Below are 19,116 nucleotides of genomic sequence, written 5' to 3'. Positions count from 1 at the left end.
CATTGTCATCAACAAAATTTAAAAGGAAAAAGAAGGGCTTTCATTTTTTTATCTGGAGGAAGGCCTATTTTTATGCTGGAGGTTATTTTCCTTTCTCTTTATTTTCAGTAGATGTGGATTTTCTCTAAATCATGTTATTTAGTTTATCAGCTACTTCAAATATGCTTCTCGATCCATAAGTAGTATTTCATGTTGATCTGGATGATACAAGTGGGGTGAGTGTCAGCATGTTCGGAAACTCCAAGTTCAATTAGAAGTGATTTTGACTTGGAACTTCTGCTAGTAGCTTGTGAGAGATGAGAATTGATTCTACCTACACCTAAAGCAAATCCAAACATGCATCGTGTCTGTGTGACATTCTTGAAATATTCAATTTATGGATAGTACTAGCCTCTCGAAAGCTAGCATCTGTAATCTTTTCTCTTTCTCTAAAAGAGAATTTCTTCTCCTTTCTATGTTCTTGTATGAACCAGTTCTATCAACTGGTATTAAAGCTCCGATCTTGGAGATGTGGGAGAAAATTTTGGACAATCACTCATGGTAAGCAAGAAAATGGAAGGAAGAATGGAGTCTATGGAGCGGAACTTTGTGAAAACCACAGGAAGAAGCTTGAAGACTTTGTGATGGGGTGGGTGCAAGATGTTCAGCTATTGGCGATGCAGAAAAGTATACCAAAGGTTCAACAATTACCCGAGAAGGCTAGTAGAATCTGAAGGGGGAGAAAAGGTTGACACTTGACAAGACTTCAAGATGAAGCAAGGTTCGTGAATTCAATGTATAAATGGAGAAAACTGGAAATTCCAATTTTTGAGGGGGTGATGATGCATCCATATGGGTTAAGAAGTTAGAGAGATTTTTTCTCTTAATGGGTGGCTGTTGACCCGAATTTTTTTGGAGGTTATGTAGTTGTACCTAGTTCTCTTAAAGGATTGAGGAGGGGTTTTGGGGTTTGAAAGGATATTTAGAAGATTTGATAAGGGATATCGTACTCTTGCTAAATAATTAATAGTTTTAAAAGAAGTAATTCTACTCAACAAGCTTTTGAAAATTGAAGAATCCTATTACTACTCTACTTATTCTAGCATACCATGAATTTTCAAAATATTTTACTATTGAAATTGATGCTTCTAGTAAGAGTTTAGGATCAGTTTTGTTGCATGAAGGTGAACCTTCGGCCTTCTGGAGTAAAGCTTTGTAAGATTGAGGGAAAATAAGTCAATATATGAAAGATACGTGATGGTAATACATGAAGTGCATAAATGGACACATTAATTGCATGGCAACTATTTTATAATAGTCACATATCAGAAGAGTTTGAAGTTTATTCAAGAACAGAGATTTCTTATCGAAGAGAAGTTCAAGTTGGCATCAAAATCGACTGGTTTTGATTTTGAGATAAAATATAGGCCAGGTAGGGAATTATCCAAAAGGATTCAATTTTCAACTGTTTTTCACAACTACCTCACATCAATCTCATACATTATTCAAAATGGAAAAAAGATAAAACAACCAGCATTTTGGAACGGAAGTATAAATAATGGCATTTAAGTCAAGTTATATATCAATAAATAATCTCTTAAACTATGTAAATAATATTAAGTAACAAACAGTTTGCTACTGAGCTAGTAAGTAAAATTGAATATGCTATCCAAGATCGGGTCAAGAACAAGCAATGAATTAAAACATTAAATTCAGTAGCTCTTGTACTTGTGAGTCTTGGATGTTCTGGCCATTGATGTTACAAAATCATTAATGGAAGATATTGGCCCTGCTGGCTCATTTTCCCATGTGAGTTAATATTCTGCTAATTAGAGCTTCCTTCTTCCCAGAAACAGGAAGATTATGAGCTGTGAGATAATATTTCAACTCCACTACAGTCAAATCCTTTAACTGCAAAACAAGATCAAACAATTCGATATCAACAATTTTAAAAATAAGTGACAGCTAAAGCAACTAAAAATTTTAATGTTACATGGGTCCTACCTGAAATAATGTTCAACAAAATTCACAAACTAAAATTTGCTGTGCAGCTAAGCTCATCAGTGTGGAAAGGCGACTTTGGATCATGTAGCCAACTTAGTGACACTATATTTCCTTTATTACTCATCCATTTCAAAAACGTTATACTTATACATGAATATAAATTTTATTGTTACCCTATTATTATTCTGGTTATATTGTGAGTACCTAAGAATATATTTTAGGTGCTGGAGAATTGATAACAAAAGTCTGTGCCTAACTTCTGCTAACATAATCTATATAAGGAACCTACGATATTCTCAGATTCATCAAAAATAGTGAGCTAAAAAGCCTACAGGGCTACCAACCAAATCCATGCACGGTCTTTTTAAAAATAGTAATGATACTTAGACACACAATCAGTATAATAGACACCATACAAACACCTCATTACTACTTTTATGTCTCTCTTCTTATCACATTTATCATATATCACATTCATTACTTCTTTCTCCTGTACCTTTCTCACTCTGGGTGCATGTAGGGTGTCTGCACTATACGGATGTGTATGAATCATTTTCCTTCAAAAAGGTGCATTTTATGTTCTTTGCAAAATTGGCTTAAGCCACAAGCACATCTGCTTGTCCTACCCCAGTCATAGTTTCAAAGTTTACCTTTCCAGCATCAGCGAGCTCACCCCAGTCATAGTTTTCACACTCTTTTGTTGCTAACTCAGCATGTGCCTTTCGTTTTTTGGATGCTTCAGTTGGCTTCCCAATTCCATGCTCACTTTCCTCATCATAATTCTCCCCATATACAGAGATCTTGAATTCATCCAATGCCTTTACTACTCCTGGTCTGCAGGGGACACATAAGTAGGTTTATCATTTCATGCCGAAGTCTTGAACAATCCTTTTCCAGTGAAAAGAAGAAGAGCCAAACAGGAAACAGAGCAGTAGAATATCCTTCTTGTTTTCCATTTTTTTGCATTGTGCAAATCGAACACATTAAAATATTAAATATATCTTGAAAACCTTGCACTTACCTGGCTAAACCTTCCTCATCAGGTAATGTCTCATCTTTCATTTCTGGAATTTCATTCTCTTCCAGAGCTAATGCCTGCAATACTGCATAGTGCCTCTGCAAGGCTGAAATCTCTTTCGCTAAGTCAAATGGGAATAATAATAACTCGACTACTCGAGAAATATTAACTATTAGAGGAACATGAATATGTAAAATGTAACATGAATTTGATTTAGCAAATTTCAACCAGAAAAAAAGTCCAAATGTTATCTGTAATACCATGGTATGTATAAACACAGCTATATAAACCATGATTTCACCAACAACAACAACAAAAAATTATATTAGTTATCAGTGTTATGGAGATGAGAGTTTTGTGGTAGAAGAGATGGGACAAAAAGAAGACATGAAAAGTTGGGGTAAATCTAGCCTAAATGGTTTGGTCACATGAGGAAAAGACCAATAGAGGCCAAAGTAAGAAAAGTTGAATCAATGGAGAATAACCTGATAAAAAAAGGTAGAGAAAGACCTTGATCAATGGCCTTTCTAAAAATTTGGATATTAACCCCGAAAGTGTGAAAAAAAGCTTTTGTTGCAATTTAAAAGTTTCGAACATTTAATTTCTGCATAAGAACTCAACTTATACCAAATAGAATTTTTCCTCCAACAAATGAATAGCACTAGATACGGTGTAATCTTGACTGGAACTGCTACTAAATAGCAGCATACTTAAAAAAAAACGATATTCGCGTGTCAACCAGTCTAAAATCTCGTTATATAGAGCGCTTACTGAAGTTTATCTACTGAAAAACGCACTGGATCAGCTTCAATAAGTGCTCTTTGGTCAGCCCAAACAAGCTTTAAATATATAAATCATCCACATGTTTAATCCGATATCTTGAAGAAGTTTAAGTTAACAATCTATAATTCAGGTGAGGTAAGCCGTAAGTGTAGGTATAAGGAGGTTTGTTTAATTATGATGATGGTTTACTATAAATCAAATGTCATCATTTTAACATTAAGACAAAGATTTCCAATATGAAGCTAACTAGAAGTATAAATAGTATGCTAGAGGATGAGAATGAGTTAGAGGAACAAGAAGAAGCTTACAAGGGTTGGTAATCTGGCATACAGAAAAATCTTTCAAGTCAATACGCTTGATTAAATCAGCAGCCTTTTTTATTTGATCATCACTTGCTTTAGTCACCGTCCCACTTGTATTTGAGTAACGCTACAAAAATCCTTCATACCTTAATAATAACTTCATACTAAAACTTCAAACTTAGTTTTCTCAGTTTTTTCAACATAAAGTTTAAACACAAGTCTAATTATCGCAGTTGTCTACCTCTTCAACAAGTCTGATGTCATCAGAATATGGAAGATAAATCATGTGCATTCCAGGAGGCTCGATCTGACCACCTGATTGGATCACCTCTTCCTACAATCAGACACATGAGCTAGGAATAACATAGGTACAAGTTTGATGAATAACATAGGTACAAGTTTGATGAATATGAACAGAGATAAAAAATAAAAAAAATAAAAAAACTGTCAATTTATTTCGATAGAAATTTTAATTAGACTAGAATTTATAAATTAAAACATGCTTACAAAACAAACAAAAGCCTTATCCCACTAAGTGAGGTCAGCTGTATGGATCAAACTAAAACAAGCTTACAAAATACCAAAATTATGACATAGTATTCGATTGCTTACTGATATACTACACACTTTAGTTTGAGAAAATTCACGTGCAATATATAATTTAATCCACAACAACCAAACTCCTTTTATACAATAAGAACCCAAAAAATCCTAAGTTCGTTCTGTTTTAAAGACACAAATGACCCAAATACATTGATATATAAACAACCGTTGGCAGTAGATCAAATCTTATATTATAGATGCCTGCCCACAAACTAAATTATCTCACAGCCACAGCTAAAGTAGTGTGTGGTACTATAAAGCAGTGTGAAACATTCACAAGTAAGTTCGAGCATGAGCAACAAGACCAGTGCAAGGAAACTGAGAAGTATGCAAGGCAATTATGACACTAAAGTAGCATTGCAAAGTTATTTCAGATGTTTAGAGACAGCCATCAAACAAAATCATCAGCTGCAAACACTTGAACTCGAGAAAACTATTCATTATAATGCAAAAACATTCTAGCATTCAACATAATGGTACCTGAGCAATAAGGGCAACCAATTGAGTTCGAGAGGAACTTCCACTAAATGCAACTGCAAAACTGAAGGACACACCAGGGCATTACTTTGATCAGAAATTACCAACACAATTATGCTAAGAAGTCATTTGACAACAGTTGTGTCAATCACAAAACTATGATACAAATCATGTCTCTATTAGATGTTTAGTTAATCTATAATATCTGTCACTCTCGATCAATTGTGCCTTTCACAAATCCCTCTCTCTTCCCCTTTTACCACTTACAATAAGTAACCGTCCATTAATACCCACGGATTTCTTGATCTTGAGTGAATTAAACACACTACAATTTCATATTTAAATTGATCAAGAACTAATTTGCAGGGAAAAGAAAATGCAGATATGCCAAAAACCAAAAATAAAATGTTGAAGCAAACATGACTTAAAGGATGTGACAGCGCAGCTAAACAAAGCCTTAGTAATAGTTGCAAGGAATCAAAGATACCGATTGAGTTCTATCATGGACCTATGAAGGGCAATAAAGATACACTTGCTACTATCTGTACCCTGCAAAGAAAAAAAGAGGCATCACAAAGAAAATCTTAACTTGAAAGAGCTAAATGTGATCAGAAATTTAATCCACGGGTTCTTACAAATTACAAGCACTAATATGTATAGACAATAGACTCATACATGAGTTCTGATAAATGATAATTAGAATAAAGTGTCTCCTTATATTAACACAGTAAGTAGGAAGAAAAATATGGAACAAAATACTCTATCTTAAAATAGGTTGTTTACAACACTCTCAAGCTGATGAATGGATATCTCCCAACTTGCTCGTTAGATCCTGAAACCACTCTGTAGGAAATCCTTTAATCAACACATCTGTCAATTGATGATCTGAGGGAACAAAAGTTGTAGAGATCAAACCTGGACTGAGCGGACCTCTCTCCAATAGTAGGGGCCCGCCCAGCACACACGCATGAAGGCGAAACTGTAGGAGACGGCTAAAGACACTTAGCCTTCATACTTCAGGCACATGTCTTGTGGACTAGGTGGAGCTCTCTCCAATAGTAAGGGCCCACCCAGCACAGGCTCACGAGGGGTGAGGGCGCTCTCGGGATGCTCCTAGGAGTGGGTGCTCTCACATCTTTGCTTAGGGAGAAGATGGGTAGATCTAGGTAAAGGGTTGTAAGGACTCATGGGCTGATTGTATAAGGCCCAGGAGTTCGCTTAGGTTGAGAACTAGGGTTCGAGCACTCCCACTATAAAAGGGAGTCGCATATCTTGTAAAAAGGGTTCTGACACATGTTATACACATAGGCGGCTTAGCTTTTAGGGACCTTATCCCTATTAGGGTTCTGGCCTAGCTTCCTTTCCTGTTCACTCGATCGTGAACAAAATTATTATCTAGTTTCTCTTTAATTATTGTCTAGTTTCTCTTTGATTAAGTGTCGGTCTATCTCTATTTATTTTTTTTGGTACGCCAGTCTATCTGTATTGCCCTATAATGTTGGACTGGATTATGAACAACATCAATGGCTGATCTATTGTCACACAGTAGCTTCATAGGATTTTCACATCGAATCATTAAGTCATCCAGCACAATTTTCAACCACAGTATTTCAAAGATTCATTATGCCACTATCAAATTCTACAAATGATCAAGCAACTAACTTTTGTTTCGTCCTCCTTTGTGCATCTATGTTTCCACCAGTGTTATCAAATACTGCCATGGCAGTGCAACGGAGGAATCTCATGGCAGGTTTTTGGCTCTCTGCCGTGGCCGATGATCTCCCATCATTATTTGTCAAATGTAGCTGGTTTTTGGCTCTTTACCATAGTCCATCATCCGCCATTAACAACATTGGTTTCCACCCAAGAGCATACATAAACCCAAGGTTGATGTCCTATCTATATGACTGATCCTGCATAATCAGCATTTTCATAACTTTCATGTTGTACCCATTGCCTTAAGCTTAAGGTTTTCTGGTGATGTGTGGATGAAACTTAACAATTCTAACATGGTATCATGAGCTGGTTTCGATCCTCAGCCATGGCTTCCGCTTCCAAAAAAAATCGGAATTTTTTTTTTAAATCTCGGGGGGGGGGGGGGGGGGGGCGAAGTTGTATATACAGTTCATGCCTCTGAGACTAAGGAACAGAAGTCTAACACCTAATGACGAACCACTGAGTACAACCTCAGACAGGAAAAAGAAAAGTCGTAAAGCCTCTGAGACTCAAGAACAGAAGTCTAACACGTAATGACATTCCGCTGAGTACAAGCCTAGGCAAAGAAGAAAGAAGCAAGTTGTAAGGCATCTTAGACTCGAATAAATGAGTACAAGCCCAGGCAAGAAGAAGAAGAAGAAAAATGGAATCCCACTTGAATGGGGGAGTGTTAGAGTAGTAACAAGTGTGACTCAAAGAAGTCTCACATTGTGTAGAGTAGCAAATGTATAAGTGTATATAAGTTAAACAACACATACACCCATTTCCTTAAGCTTAGGGCTTTGTGGTGATGTGTGGATGTAACTTAATTCTAACACAGTATCTAAAGGCAGTTCCAGGGAGAGGTCTACGATGCAGATCATGCAGAGTCAATTGTTGACAGGAGCTTCACCACTTCTTGGGTGGAAATTTAATGACATGGCGGAGAAAGAAGCAGAATTTAGTTGCCAGATCAAGTTCAGAGGCTTTTCTGTGATAATAAGTCTGCTATTAGTATTGCTCACAATCCAGTCCATCACAACAAAACAAGGCACATAGAAATAGACCGACACTTCATCAAAGAGAAATTTGATAGTGGTCTTATTTATGCACACTACGTCCCCTAAGGACTTTAGTTGGTTGATGTGCTCACCAAAGGACTTCCCTTGGAGCGATTTCGAGATCTTACTTGAAAGCTTTGAATGATAGATATCCACTCACCAACTTGAGGAGGAGTTTTGTATTATTAGAATATTTGGTTTATTATTAGAAGATTTGTTTTTTATTATGATTTCATTTCCAAGTATCAAATAGGAGATAGGAGATGAGATATTGTACTTATTTATTTATTTCCTTAATTAGGTTAGTCTAGGCCTATAAGAAGTAATCACCTGTTGAATTTTCATTCACGCGATAATATTATATTTTATCCTATTTTCAATTCTTTATTATTTATAACTTATATTTTTTACTTTTTAAATCATTTGGACTGTCATATTAGTTATCAAGTGTCTTTGATTATATTTATCATCCAATTTTATTATCATTATTTAGATAAAATTACAAAAAATTAATGTAAATTAAAAGTGATGGCAACATTAAGAAATAATTTAACTGTTATATATAATTATTAAAGAAGAATAAACTTTATTTACTCGTAGGGACATAAAATTGAAAATTTTATACATAAAAGACAATAATATATGCAGATAGAGACATAAAAGTTAATAAAATGCGGACCCGAACCAATTCATAATTTAGAATTAATTTAACTGTTATATATAATTATTAAAGAAGAATGAACTTTATTTACTCGGGTACGGACATAAAATTGTATACATAAAAGACAAATATATGCAGATAGAGACATGAAAGTTAATAAGATGTGGACCCGAACCAATTCATAAAATCGTTTTAGTTAGAATTTGTTGGAAATTTAAAAAAAAAAAAATAACTGATCCAAACCAATAAATTGGTCAGTTCAGAACATTGCATTTTCAATATTCAAGTTTCACCAAAATTAAACAGTGTTCGTTAAAAGTACTGGATAAGAAATCAGCACCAAGCATACCAATGAAGATTAAAACCAAATATTGGTGATAATTTTAAGATTCAATCAACAGTTTAATAGTTTATTGATGAATAGAAAAAAAGTAACCTCATTGCTGGGATAAAGGAAAGTTGATGGCTTCAAGTTGTAATAGTCTCTCAAACAACTTAGTGGCTTGAACCCTAAAAGATGTAGATGTCCAGTAGAAACTCTTTTAATTAGAGATAGCTCCGCAATTGAAAATGTAATGTTCTGGCTGAAAAAATTCATAAACATCATATTATCATAAAGATAACGAAAAGAAAACAACAACATCAGAAAATATGATAAAGATTTTTGAGGTATTTCCACAGGCATGCAGTCAAATATTTATCAATGTCCAGTAAAGCAACCAGCTTCAACAAATCTACAACTACAAGTTTAATTTGTTGGCTTGAATTGCCAGATATCACTTGGCTTTAGTTACGTTCTCCCAATGCTCAATGCTCTAGTTACGTTCTCAATGCTCTAGATTTGTTGATAAATCCAATTTTCTGCTGCGGCAACAACATATTGAAGGAGTTATTCAAGCTACAATCTCCAAATATTTTAGGTGAATCCGAATATTCCTTCCAGATTTCTTACGGAGGAAGATCGTGACAGCGATAAGGTGAATCCAGCCTAATCTGAGTGGGAACAGCAAGATTCGATGTTGGTCACCTGGGTTTTAAAGCACAAAGTCCCACAACGAAGCAGCCAACGATTACAAAGAATAAACTGAAGGAATTTGCAACAACATAATCCACCTACATTTTTAAAGCCTAACCAAGTACAGTCATCTCTTTTTTCCTTAGTGACATATTTCTCCCAGAACTAAGAACTGGTTATAATCCATATCCCAGGAAATCCTATTCTCAGTGGTACTGTAATGTTTTATATACTAGGGTTGCTATTATCTGTCAACCTCAATCTAAATAGGGAAAAAAAACAGGTGAAGAAAGTATCTCCAAGGAATCAAAACTATAATATTCAAATAAGATAAGGATACTTACTTCTTATAAGGATGAAACCGTCTAGAAGACTCTTCCATAATTGCAGCAGTATCACCACAAATGAATGCTCTTTCACTCTGCACCACCAAACCAGTTGAAACCATTTACTTGTAGATTTTTTAGATTAACCAGCATTATGGTCCATCCAAGTGAAAGAAAATAAAGAGAGAGGGAACTCAAGAGCATTATGATCTGCACAAAAAGCATATAACATGTTAAGATCCAAGACCGACTAGAAATACCACCAAAGTAGTCCTAAAAGGGCTCGGATAATCGCACTTCATGTGTTAGCTTTGACGTAGAGTTAAAACCAACTCAAATTCTAGGATGGTAACAGATTCTATCTTTGATCTGATGTTGGGCCACCCGTCCTAAAAAAATCAACCTGGCCTCGGCTTTCCTAGTGCAATCAACCAGGCCCTATGGGTTTCCAAATCATGGGTGAGAGGGGAGTCTGTTGAGATTCCGTATCCATTAGAGATATGGTAAACAATCCCCACCTCACAAGCTAGCTTGACTCCACCCAATTTCTGAGATAACAAAGACATGACTGTAGATACACAAGAAGAATATGACGCAGCAATTTGCTTGCAGTGATTTGGCTTTCTCAAAACTATCAGAAAGCCATAACAAATTTGTAAATATTCTTTCTATGCAGTTATGTTCATACTTTTAAAAAAAAAAAAAACTAGAACATAAAATCACTTCTAAAATCTTGTTTAGGGTATCGATAAAGAATGGGTCTGGGCATAGGATCATATCAAGTTTCAACCAATGGATAATACAGGCACAGCATTGTCATGGAAACTATATAATTAGAACATGATAAGGGTATTCAAAATTTACACAGCAACAGAGAAGATTTTATAATTGAGGTTATAATATTCATCACCTTCAAAGGACGATTAGTAATGGAATCAAGCCATGTGATCGCTCCTATACATCAAAAGCATGGAATGTCATTACACATCAAAAGCATGGAATGTCATTAATTAGACTTGAATTTGATAAAATAATACTTGTATTTCATTGATTAATACTTGACTGAAAACTACAATATATATAGACTAACAAAGAGATAAAAAGAAACTAAATATATCTAAACCTATCTCTATTTAAATAGATATCATCTCTATTTAAATAGATACTAATCTAAGATAGAGAAACAAATCTAAACTATATCTCAATGAGACAAGACTAATTATAAACTAAATCTTAATAGATATTCAACACTCCCCCTCAAGCTAAAGCTTACTTAGCTTTAAGCTTGTAACAAATCGAACCCAAGAAGAACATTATCTTAATAGATATCCCTTAATAATGACGATCTTGGTGAATCTCTGAATTGAATAACCTTTCAAACTTCGAGTAAATCCATGGCAGCAAAAGACAACTTCTAATACTTCAAATTGAATAATCTTTTGAACTTCTGCTAAATTCATGGGCAGGCAAAAGACAACTTCTCATACTTGATCTGGCTGAAATTGATGCAAGACAAAAACCAATTCTTCTGGAGTGTCGTAGGGTAGCTGAGCCAGCAAACAAGGGCGAAAAAAACCAGCAACAATACGCCCGAAAACAAAACAAGGCTGAAGCAACAACTCACCAACAACAACCACACAGAAATAAAACATACTTGAGGTCGACCGATTGATGGCTTCTAAGACAAACAATGGTGTCAACTTTGACACAGACAACTCTCAAACATTAGAGAGTGGGCCAGCGCCACTCGCAGCTGAAGCCCTAAACCAGAACCAATAACTCTCAACTAGAGGAGTGGGCCAGCGCAACTCGCAGCTGAAGCCCTAAACCAGAAAACCAAACAACTAGAAAACCAAACAATCGAGACGAAACAAACGAAGGTGACAATGTCACCTTCAAAACCAAATTGCATAAAGTCAGCTAAGAGCAGTATAATAAGAGCATCTCGAACAATGAGACGCAAACAACAACTCAAGTCTCAAAATCCAATGCGGAACCTGAGCGTGAAAACAGAGTTAAAACTCTAAACCAAACCAAACCAAACCAAACTAAACCAAACCAAACCAAACCAAACTTGGCCAACAATGAGAGATGGCACGAGAAACGTTCAAACAGGGTCAAAACAGCAAACCCACAAACCAAACAGGGAGAGGACGACCGGATGATCACAACTGTGACGACACAACACACGTCAAAACAGAGGATCCTTAAAACCAAACCTAGCTGATACACAAAGAGGACCAGCTATAACAAAGCAGCGGAGAGAGCGGCGCGTGGACTTCACACGCAGAGAGATGGGAGGCACGTGAGGGCGCGTGGCTTGAAATCCGACGGTGGTGGCTGACCATAGTCTCTAATAACACTTCCCCTCAAGCTAGAGCATATATGTCATATGCATAGCTTGTAACAAATATTATTAACTCAAGAAGCCACTGCTGTCGGAGAGAGAAATTCACACAACACTTCCCCTCAAGCTAGAGCATATATATCATATGCATAGCTTGTAACAAATATAATTAACTCGAGAAGAGAAGCTACTGCCACACAATGCAATGCGGTAATCAGAAATCGTAGAGACTTGAAATTTCCCTTCACCGCCTACTCCCAACGATTAGGTAAAGACTTTTCCCTTTCAAACAATAGCAGCTTCAATATTGGACTCTAAGAAAGAGTTGCAGTGCACATCAGATGCATACATCCATTCAACAAAAGAAATATTACCAGAGTAACCCAACTCACTAATTGAGAACTTGGCTGGACCAAAGAGCCACCTTGTATCTCTCTAGTTTCTTCATACATGGTAGTTGTAACAGCAACATCAACTACTTCAGGATGCAAAATTAACACAACTTCTAAATCAGCAGGAGCAATCTGAAAGCCCTTGTATTTGATAATACCTTGCAAGCGATCAGATAGCGATCAGATGTATGTATATACTCATCCTGATTGAAATAAACATCTCCAATAACCATCTTTATCTATTGTTGAAATTGTGGCTTCCTCATTATTCATGTATCTTGTATGAAATCAAGATTAGGAAAGTTTGGACAAAGTAATAAATATCCGCTGCATTCAAAGGTGCTGCACCACTGGAGACCTTAATCAAACTCTGCCGCTTGCTTCCATTAAAATAATACCAGCCATTGACCATACAAAGACCACATTACTGAATCAGTACAATCTCGAATTATTGACCACGCCATACAAAGAATTCGTATTCCATTCCTTGCGCCGCAACAGATAAGTATGAACGGGGTACCGTGGGAGAGACATAGATATTCCTACCACAGATTCTTAGTGTTCACTAATCAATGAGACTCGCCCACTCAAGGACCAACCTTGCTCAAGATACAGGCGGCGACGCTTCAGGGAAAAGATGGAGGTGTTTCTGATCCGTTTTGAGCAACTTCGGAAAACGGCGGTGGAAAGACGTTGACAGTGTTGAACGCCAATAGTGACTGCCAAGAACGTGACAAGAATCACTAGGGTTTCAAGAGAAAGGGAACCATGATCAGAAAGAAACGAGGCCGTAAGAAAACGGCTAGAACTAACAAGCGCAGAAGCAAAGTATGAAAAATAAATCCAAAGAGATTTGGAAAGTCACCATGAGGGGGCTCACGGGGATTTGGAAAGTCACCATGAGGGGGCTCACGGGGGAGGAGCCCCCTCACAGCGGTAGGATCGAAACTTGCTCTGATACCAACTTGAATTTGATAAAATAATACTTGTATTTCATTGATTAATACTTGACTGAAAACTACAATATATATAGACTAACAAAGAGATAAAAAGAAACTAAATATATCTAAACCTATCTCTATTTAAATAGATATCATCTCTATTTAAATAGATACTAATCTAAGATATACTAATCTAAGATAGAGAAACAAATCTAAACTATATCTCAATGAGACAAGACTAATTATAAACTAAATCTTAATAGATATTCAACAATTAGAATACAAGCTGAAAGGCAGAAGCATATTTTTTTCTAAGTGAAAAACTTTAAAGGGACCAAAAAACTTAAAAGGGCCCAACCAAGGTAAAACTCGGCAAAGGACAGCAAAACAAAAGAAAACAAGGAAAATAAATTCCAATCCGAAAATAACTGCAGTGAATTCAAGCAAAATGCGTACCTGGAACAGTGGGACGAATTAAAGCATATGAATTCAGTTCAATTGATATCCCATCAACTATAGTGAATTTAAGTTTTTTGACTATGCGTTTCATAAACATGCGCTTTCTTAGCTGATCTTTCATATCCTTCAATCTAAAGTTGAAACAGAAAACCACAAAAACTGAGGCTTAAAAAAGTGAATCGAGCAAAATTAAACACAAACATTATTTTAATATAATATACTCCTAGCACAGGTCTAAACCTCTTGGTCATAGCTGCGGACATCATAACCCTCATGTAATAGAAATAAAACAATGTTACAGAAACATGTACTGTTTTGTTCAACACATTTCACAAACTAGTTTTCCATCTTCTAAATTGAATTATTGATTACAAGCAAATGTACCTCCCTAAAATGAATTATCCCACTAAGTACTCTGGGTGAGACCCACAAAATTTTAAAATACATACCTAAATTTATTCTTCAAAAGTGATTCGACATTAGCATCGAAATAAAATTAATTATTCTAAACACTTTTAAAATAACACTCCCAAAAACAAATCAATCTTTTTAACATGAATTCATTCAAAATCAATTCAACCTAAATATAAACCAAACAAACACTGAGTCAAACTGCAAAGGATACGACTAGTTGCCCCACTACAGTAAATAATGGTATCTCAAAGACTTCACAAATGCAAGAATAAAAAAAAACAGAGAGCATCATAGATAGGATAAGATGCCATACTTGTTTCCTGTTGTTGCCATAAAGTCAACAAGATTAGCACCTTCCAACCCAATCAAATCCTGAAAGGAATACAATTGACAAGTGAGCATGACAAATATATCCAATCGGTATAGCTTAAGAGAAGAAATTAGGGAATACGAGTCAAGGATGTGTTCATACAGCATAGAATTGAGATACATTGAACGCTTCATCAGGGCAACTCAAGGGAAGAAGTTCAACATATATGCCAAGATCCTGCGCATCCTACACAAACCAGAAAAAAGAAATTATGAAAGACCTGATATAAAAAGAAATTAAGCTTCCTTGAAACTTAACTTTATCTAAACCATCTATGCTAGAAAGCATCCACAGATTTGTACTTTAGCTCTCTGCAGAGTCATTCTTGTCATATCTGATTTTGCAGCCCCTTTGACAGTCCCAAAAGGATCATCTTCATTTGTGAACAAAAGTATGCGTTTATCAGCTGTCTTTGCTGACCTGATATAAATGTTTTGACATTATGATTTATGATTCACTGAAAATCAAGTAGATAAGACTGCAAGTAATATATATTTTATATGCATAAAATACCCTTTACGAAGAAGTGCCTGCGCCACCCAAATAGCATTGTAGAGAGGATTTTCTTGAGAGCCGGACATGACACTTCCAATGTTTTTAGAAAAAGATTCTGGGTAAGATTAAGAAGAAATTAGTATTATCCTGGGAATGTGATCTCATTGCAGTGTAAATGCTTACCCTCCAAATGTTGAAATTCTTTAATGAGCCTTGCTGTTGGCCTGTCTAGATCCTCTCTTTCAGCAACATTAAATACAAAAACACCATTTAAGTCTTGTAAATTGTTCTTCTCCCTCTGCAAAGAAAGAAAGATTAAGTAATGAAATAAGGAAGAAAGAAGCAGAATGCATAAATAAATCTTACTGTGTTAAAAAAGCAAATGGCAACTTGGTCATATGATCTGTTGATGATCTGAGTCTTGAGTGAGTGAGAGATACAAGTGGTGGCAATGCGGAAGTGAGTTTCATTGGTTTGGTCTTCGTCTTCCTGCAATGCAATGCAATGTAAGTACATCATGTTTTAGTTTGAACTTTGAATGAATGAATCAGTAAGCTATAAAGTAACTAGACTAGACTAACCGCTGGGCAACTCTTTGTGAACATTTTAGGAGAAGCATCGATCAGGAAAACCACATATTCTTTGTTCGACTCATTTTCCTGATAAATAAGTAAACATTTACATTTTTTCATTTCATGTTAAACGAAAAGAAAATGGAATAGTGAGTGAGTGAATAACCAAACCAACCAACCAGAGAGAATCGAGCATCAGCGTCGTCTTCATCATCTCTGAAGATATCATCAGGGTCGTCAAATTCCATCTCTCTGAAGAATAAGAAGAAACGAAGAATGCCACCACAGTACACTACTCCGTTCGCCTCAAACTTCTCTAGCACTCAGAGTAGGGCAGTCACTCGGTCATTTCAATCCCTTCAGGCCACTATTTAATAATTAAATATATATATATATTTCTAACAATAATGTATGTTATGTAAATTTTAAAATAGGCTTAAAAGCACTTTTGGTCCCCCACGAATTAGCATTGTGCAAAATGAGTCCCTAAATTTCAAAAATAGCATTCTTGATCCCAAACGTTATACTCCGTTAACAGTTTTGGTCCCTTTTCCTTATTCTGTTAGAAACTAACGACTTATGCCTACGTGGATTTTTTTAATAGAATTTAAATTGATATTTTTTTAAACAACAAACCCAGCAAGATCTTCTTGTAACAAAAATATCCAGCAACATCTTTGGCGTTCATGAAGCTTTTCCCAACAATTACTATCAAAACCACATCTCCCAACCAAAGATCCAAAGATCACCCAAACCCAGAAACCACCGCTTCAATCGATCCCAAAAATCAACCCAACCCAGAGATCCCAGAAATCCCAATTTCCAAACCCTATCGCACAATGCTTGCTAACCTGGGTGGTGTTCAAGTTTCAACCTTGCTCCAGCTCCGAAACCCAGAGGCAATGAAAACCCAGGTTTAAACCTTCCTCACAATCTCGTACCACCATCATGAATAGCGAACGAAACCTTCGCACCACCTCAGCCAAAGAGTTCTCTAGAATGGTAGATCTGTGGATCTCTGGAATTTCGTCTATGAAATCTCTCTCTTGATGGGTTTGCTGGAAGAAGGAGGAGGCAGCAGGGTGGTGGCCGACGGCGTATCTGGGGAAGAGGAGAAGGAGCTTTGAAGGAGAAGAAGAGACTTTGGGTTTGGAGCTTCGAGTTTATTTTAGAGTCTGCATATGTTGGATATGAGGTAGTGCGAAAAATTTCTGCATTTATGGGGTGGGAGTGATGGGTTTGTTGAAATGGTGATGGGTTTGGAGTCAAAGGAAATGATAGACGGAGAGAGAAGGAGACACAAGGAAATTACATAGTGTGAGTGTGCCCACATAGTTAATATTCAAGATCTGCTGAATACAAAGAATGGCGCTGGAACTTTTATGGATATTCCTTTTTGGAAGACACTTTGTTTTTTTTTTCTCGATCGGAAAAATTGAAGACACTTTGTTGAATAAACAGAAAAGGTACAACTATAAATTATTAATTTAAGATGAGAAAAAAAAATATAGAAGGTTGTGGATTTTTTGTTTCTGAAAGAAATTGAATTTTCTGGAATTTGTTTGAAGAATGTGATGAAGATGATGGAAGGATGGAGGAAGAAGATGAAGAAGTTGATGAATTTTCTGAAAAATTCAGAAAACGTTAATTTTTGGATGGAAAAGTGAAGAGGGACCAAAACTGTTAACGGAGTATAACGTTTGGGATCAAGAATGCTATTTTTGAAGTTTAGGGACTCATTTTGCACAATGCTAATTCGTGGGGGACCAAAAGTGCTTTTAAGCCTTTAAAATAATATCATAAATCATGCTATGCTATGTTATGTGTATAACAAAATAATAGTAAAAAAAAAGGGTGGAATTGAAATAGGAGATAAAGTTTGTGTATATCAAAGTTGTTATTAAACATAGACCAATCATTTATGTTATGTTTGGTCGGGAAAGAAAGTGAGAAGAAAGAAAAGTGAAAGGAAATAAATCAAAAGAAAATAGATGAAGTTGCAAAAGAAAACCCAAGAATGCATCAACCCTTTGCCGCTAGGGTCATGTCATGACTGCAATAATTCGAATGACATTTTGAGGTTAAAAGACGGGAATTGAGTGGGAGGGATTGATGGTATTTTTTTTTTGCATTGGTGGACCACTATTTTACATGGCCCGCCGTAAAAGTACCTGATTTTTTTAGGTTGTTTTTTAAAATTACTATTTTACCCCTTTATAAATTCTTACAAATGAATTTTGTATCGCATTTTAAATGTAACAATTTAAAGTGAAATTTGTATTAAGAATTCAACTTTACATTTGGGAGTCCAAAACCCCTAAATTGGGGGAACTAAAATCTAACTGAGAAGATTTTGAAGGGGTCTTCGAGAATTTCCAGAAAATTATACCCAGATATGCCCACAAATGTATATTATATAAAGAAGGCTTAAATACTCTATAGGTCCCTGAAATTGTGCCCCGTACGAAAATAAGTCCCTGAAATTTTTTTTTCCGATTCCGGATCCCTGAAATTGTTTTTTTAATCAGAATAAGTCCCTACCCATGTTATGTGCTTATGTGGCTCTTATTTTGCACAATCATCATTTCCATGTGGATTTTTTAATTTTCTTTTGTTACACATGTGTTAATCAATTATAATTAACAAATAAATCTTAAAATTAAACCCTAAATCAATTAATTCCTAATCCCTAATCCCAAACAAATAAATCAGAAGAAAACAAATTATTATTCACTATGTAATTCTTATTCATCTTCATCATGAATTAATTTTCATCTTCATCACCTTCAACCTCTTCATCTTCATCATTCATCCACCCCCACCCTCAACCCCACTGCAAAAACCTCATCGCAACCCACCCCCAACCACCAAAATCCCAAAAACCAACCCCCACCCCCAAAAACCCAGAAATCTAGTTTCTCCCTCTCCCCCTGCATCTCCCCTAATCCAGAAACCCAACAATCCAACAACACCAGCCCCCTCTCTCCCTTCATCCACAACCAACATGAACACCAACAACAACATGAAAATCAACCCACAGCCAACCCACAACCTTCACCAACAGCAACAACAATGTAACAAAACCCACAATGAGAGTGAGAAGAAAAAGCTGCGATAACCCAACTCTATGAAGCTAGAAAGATCAGGACCCAGAAATCGATCTAGAACCAACCCCCACCCCCAAAAACCCAGAATCGAACTA

At 36.0% G+C, this 19,116-nt stretch overlaps 1 protein-coding gene across 2 annotated transcripts; it reads right to left on the bottom strand.

The window, feature by feature from the left end:
• Window positions 1-1,515: 1,515 nt before the first annotated feature.
• Window positions 1,516-16,274, bottom strand: LOC130717342 (ATP-dependent DNA helicase 2 subunit KU70). Of its 2 annotated transcripts, none has more exons than XM_057567541.1 (19): window positions 16,094-16,274; window positions 15,924-16,001; window positions 15,709-15,831; window positions 15,526-15,640; window positions 15,361-15,457; window positions 15,150-15,267; window positions 14,950-15,033; window positions 14,791-14,849; window positions 14,061-14,194; window positions 10,835-10,878; window positions 9,943-10,019; window positions 9,020-9,167; window positions 5,654-5,715; window positions 5,170-5,230; window positions 4,328-4,420; window positions 4,093-4,213; window positions 3,005-3,107; window positions 2,634-2,817; window positions 1,516-1,890 (listed from the first exon to the last, which is right to left on the bottom strand). In XM_057567541.1, exons 1-19 carry the CDS (start codon window positions 16,160-16,162, stop codon window positions 1,777-1,779), a joined length of 1,884 nt encoding a protein of 627 aa, XP_057423524.1. In that variant the 5' UTR covers window positions 16,163-16,274; the 3' UTR covers window positions 1,516-1,776. The 2 variants fall into 2 exon arrangements, with proteins under 2 accessions (XP_057423524.1, XP_057423525.1); XM_057567542.1 differs by having other exon boundaries at window positions 15,733-15,831.
• Window positions 16,275-19,116: the final 2,842 nt, after the last annotated feature.

The sequence above is a fragment of the Lotus japonicus genome, chromosome 5, assembly GCF_012489685.1.
Source record: "Lotus japonicus ecotype B-129 chromosome 5, LjGifu_v1.2".
NCBI classification, from domain to species: domain Eukaryota; kingdom Viridiplantae; phylum Streptophyta; class Magnoliopsida; order Fabales; family Fabaceae; genus Lotus; species Lotus japonicus.
Note: the sequence above shows the minus strand (reverse complement) of the source record. Positions and strands in the feature narration are given on the sequence as shown.